Genomic DNA, 4,674 nt, shown 5'->3' on the forward strand with positions numbered 1-4,674 from the left:
TGTATGGTGAGTGTGTTCCCAGGAGGAGGGGTGTCAGGAAACTTCTCTTCCATCATATGGATGGTGTTGGTAAGAATTCATTAAGTTTAAACATTTAGCCAGACCAGTATTAGGTCAAATTTATTTAATATGTAGTATTGGGCAATGTAAAGGAGTGTAAGAAAAAAAAAGACACATTAGGATCCTATAAAAATGACAGTTTATAGGACAAAAATGATCAGATACTGGAAATCAAAATACTGGTGGCGTCAATCTAGTATCTGTCTCCATGGCCACATTGCCTCCTCCTTTTCTCTGGGTCTCCTTCACTTCTACCTGTTTTATAAGGAAACATAGGATTTCTATTTAGGGCTCACCCAGATAACCCAGTTATGCATCCTTTGCAAGGACCCCTTTTCCAAATAAGTTCTGATACCATTCATCCTTTTATCATATGAGGTACTAATCACAAATTAGGGGGATTAGGATGTGGGCATATCATATTGAGGGCCCCCATTTCACCTCCTACAGATGAGCTTTGATTGACTCCATTAAGAGGCCTATTCTCATCTGACACTGGGAAGGACAGTTGTTTGTTTTTTTGTTTTGTTTTGTTTTGTTTTGTCCCTGGGCATCATGTTCAAGCATGACATCTATATTTGCTGCCACCACCTTGTGACTGGAGGAGAACGAGTCCTAGGACAAAGCCACCAAATGCAGAACAGAGTGAAGCCTACTCCCCTGTTTCACAGTCCCTGTCTTGAAGTGCTAATAATGACAACTGTTTCCTGTTCAATCATATTAGGGATAGGTATTTTTCTCTTCTTAGAAATAAAGGCTTCATCACTGATGAAACACAAATAACTCACAATTATTTCAAAATGAGATGATCTCATTATACCAGTTGTATAGATAATGAAACTGGTATAGTGGATGGATACTAATATTGCCTCAAAGGAATACACTTTACCAGTGACTGGTCTCCATAATTACTAAGTCGTGGTGTGAAAGGTAAACTCCCTTCCCTCACTGTAGCCTGATTTGGGTTTCAACTGACATGGTCTCTTATGGGGTCAGGGAGAAGCAAGTCTCTAAATATGACAATAGTCATTTTTCTGTCCTTTCTCTGAGCTACTCATATTCTGCATTTACTTCTTCTGAGTCAACCATACAAACATAAAACTTTGATCTCTGCCTCAGGCTCTACCTCTGTGGAACTGAGAAAAGCCTTGAAGTAAGAGTTGAACCAGGTGGTGGGTATTAGAGAGGGCACGGAATGCATGGAGCACTGGGTGTGGTACAAAAAACAATGAATACTGTTATGCTGAAAATAAATAAAAAAAATGATTTTAAAAAAAGAGTTGATATAATTTGTCAAACATAAAAATCTAAAGAAAAATAAAAGTTAGGTTTCAACTCTAAATTAAAATATACTTGGCTGTTATGTTATCTACTTGTGTTAGAAGCATTCGGTGATAGAAGAATTAAACTTCCTTGTTCTCCTGTGATTAATATAACATTGATTTATTCTTACAACCCAGCCCAAGGTACATGGCACGATCACAGAAAAAAAGGTATCCTACTGATGAGTTTCTTCAAGGCACCCTGCATGTCACTATTCCTCAGACTGTAGATAAAGGGGTTCATCATTTGAGGAATCACGATGTACATCACGGAGGCCACAGCAGTCTTTCTGGAAGAGTCACTAACTGCAGAAATAATGTACACTCCAAAAGCTGTCCCATAGAACAAGGACACAACTGACAGGTGAGACCCACAGGTGGAGAAAGCTTTATACTTCCTGCCTGCTGATGGCATTCTCAAAACAGAGGAGAAAATTTGAGTGTAAGAGAAAATGATTCCAGAGAGTGGAACACCCCCAAATAAGCCAGCTGCAAAATATGCCAAGATATTATTGATGAGAGTATCAGAGCAAGCAAGCTTGACAATCTGACCAAGTTCACAGAAGAAGTGGGGGATGTCCAAGTCCTTACAGAAGGATAACTGTAGCATCATCAGACTATGGAGCAGGGCATTGGCAATGCTAATGAGCAGGGAGAGCACCATCAGCAGGCCACAGAGTTGGGCATTCATGATAACAGTGTACCTTAAGGGATGACAAATGGCCACATAGCGGTCATAGGCCATTGCCGCAAGGAGAAAATTTTCCAAACCGACAAAAGTCAAGACAAAGCAGACCTGGGTGAGGCAGCCTGTATAACTGATGCTCTGAATCTGTGTTTGGATGTTCACCAGCATCTTTGGGACGGTGGTTGTGCTTAAGCAGATGTCAGTAAAGGACAGGTTGGAGAGGAAGAAGTACATAGGGGTATGGAGGTGGGAGTCAGAGATGACAGCCAGGATAATGAGCAGATTTCCCAGTATGGTGACCAGGTACGTGGACAGGAACAGACTGAAGAGGAGGCGCTGCAGTTCTAGATCATCTGTCAGTCCTAGGAGAAAGAATTCTGAAAATACTGTCTGGTTTCTGGGTTCCATGTTGTTGATGAATCTGATGGAAAACATGGGGTGAAAATTAAAAAAAAAAAAAAAAAGGAACGGTCTCTGGGTGTGCCACAGCAACATCACCTGGGAATTGTTAGAAATACAAATTCTGGTATCAGTCCAGATATACTGCTAATAAACTCTGAGGTGCAGAGCAACCATCTATTTTTGGCAAGCCAGCCAGATTAATTTGATATCACCAAAGTTTAAGAGCCTGTGCTTTTAGAAAAATAAAAAAACAAAAACAAAAAAACGAAACTATTGAGAATCCATGTGACTATTCCAATTTTTCCCTATGCTAATTTTTTCATCATTATTTCCTACTCTTTTCCCCCCTCTTCCCTCCATTGGCCCTTATTTTGTTTTTTTTTGATCACCAGCTCTGCTTCACATATTGTGCTAAGTGCTCAGTTTAAGATGAATAAGAATGGTGTTTCCTTTAGAAATATTTCTTGTCTCCAAACAATAGAAAGACAATAATGTTATTCAGTCTCTCCTACAGAGTCTGCTCTGCCATCTTTGACATGCTCAGAATTATCTGAAAGGTGTGCTAAATTACTGATGAGTTAAGTCATTTTATTACTCCATTCACCCATGGGGACACTTAGGTGAGGTGAATTATATCATGGATATGAAGTACACAGTGTGTGCCAAAGACTAGGTCTGAGTTCAGGTCATCTGACTGCTGAAATGACAGTCTCTTTTTAAAAAGTTTTTATTAAAGTTCCAGTTAGTTAACTTAGAGTGCAATATTAATTTCAGGTAACAGTCCATGATTCAAAACCTCCACACAATACCAGGTGATCAAACAGATGCCTTCCTTGAACACCATCATCTAAATTATCCCTCCCAACCCCTCCTCTCTGGTACTCATCCATTTGTTCTCTGTAGTTAAGAGTCTGTTTCATGGTTTCTCCTCTCTCTTTTCCCCTGTGCTCATTTGTTTTGTTTTTTTAAATTCCACATATGGGATGACTTGACTGACTTGACCAATCATTTTTAATGCTCCCGGATTATGCAGCATTAGCATTCTTAAAACATGTTTCATAAGTTCCTTTCATAATTTGAATATTTTCATTTTGAGAAATGCCTTAAATCTTTAGTCATATACAAGGCATGTCTACCTCCATCCATGACATAGAGTAGCAGTGTGAAAATACATAGCAGGTCATGGCATTTATTCAAGTATATGCTCTACACCTTAGCATAGATTCAAAAGTGTTGCTTATAAAATTGAAAGTCTTAAGACTCCTTCATGGAAATGCTACTCATATATGTTAGTGGTTCATTCTAAGAGAAACTAGGCAACTATGTCAGTGATGTTCTCTGTCCTTAGGGGACTTTCCCACCCAAGGTGATAGGTGGCATATCATTTTTAAAAAGCAGCTACATAAGAGAAGATATTTGCAAATGATATTACAGACAAAGGGCTGATATCCAAGATCTGCAAAGAACTCCTCAAACTTAACACTTAAAAAACAGATAATCATGTCAGAAAATGGGCAGAAGATATGAACAGACACTTCTCCAAAGAAGACATACAAATGGCTAACAGACACATGAATAAATGGTCATCATCACTAGCCATCAGGGAGATTCAAATCAAAACCACATTGAGATACCACCTTACTCTAGTTAGAATGGCCAATTTTAACGAGACAGTAAACAAGTGCTGGAGAGGATGTGGAGAAAGGGGAACCCTCTTACATTGTTGGTGGGAATGCAAGTTGGTGCAGCCAGTTTGGAAAACAGTGCGGAGATTCCTTCATAAATTAAAAATAGAGCTTTCCTGTGACCCTGTAATTGCACTACTGGGTATTTACCCCAAAGATACAGATAACAGTGAAAAGAAGGGCCATCTGTACCTGCAATGTTAATAGCAGCAATGGCCACAGTTGCCAAACTGTGGAAAGAGCCAAGATGTCTTTCAACAGATGAATGGATAAAGAAGATATGGCTCATATATACAATGGAGTATTATGCCTCCATCAGAAAGGATGAATACCCAACTTTTATATCAGCGTGGATGGGACTGGAGGAGATTATGCTGAGTAAAATAAGTCAAGCAGGGAAAGTCAACTATCATCTGGTTTTACTTACTTGTGGGGCATAAGGAATAACATGGAAGACATTGAGTGTTGGGGAGAAGTGAGTTGGAAATCGGAGGGGGAGATGAACCATGACAGACTG

At 39.4% G+C, this 4,674-nt stretch overlaps 1 protein-coding gene across 1 annotated transcript; it reads right to left on the minus strand.

The window, feature by feature from the left end:
- Window positions 1-1,539: 1,539 nt before the first annotated feature.
- LOC125092779 (olfactory receptor 7G2-like) lies at window positions 1,540-2,505 on the minus strand. Its single transcript, XM_047717165.1, has one exon. It carries the CDS (start codon window positions 2,503-2,505, stop codon window positions 1,540-1,542), a length of 966 nt encoding a protein of 321 aa, XP_047573121.1.
- Window positions 2,506-4,674: the final 2,169 nt, after the last annotated feature.

Source organism: Lutra lutra, chromosome 1, assembly GCF_902655055.1.
Source record: "Lutra lutra chromosome 1, mLutLut1.2, whole genome shotgun sequence".
Classification (NCBI taxonomy): Eukaryota; Metazoa; Chordata; class Mammalia; order Carnivora; family Mustelidae; genus Lutra; species Lutra lutra.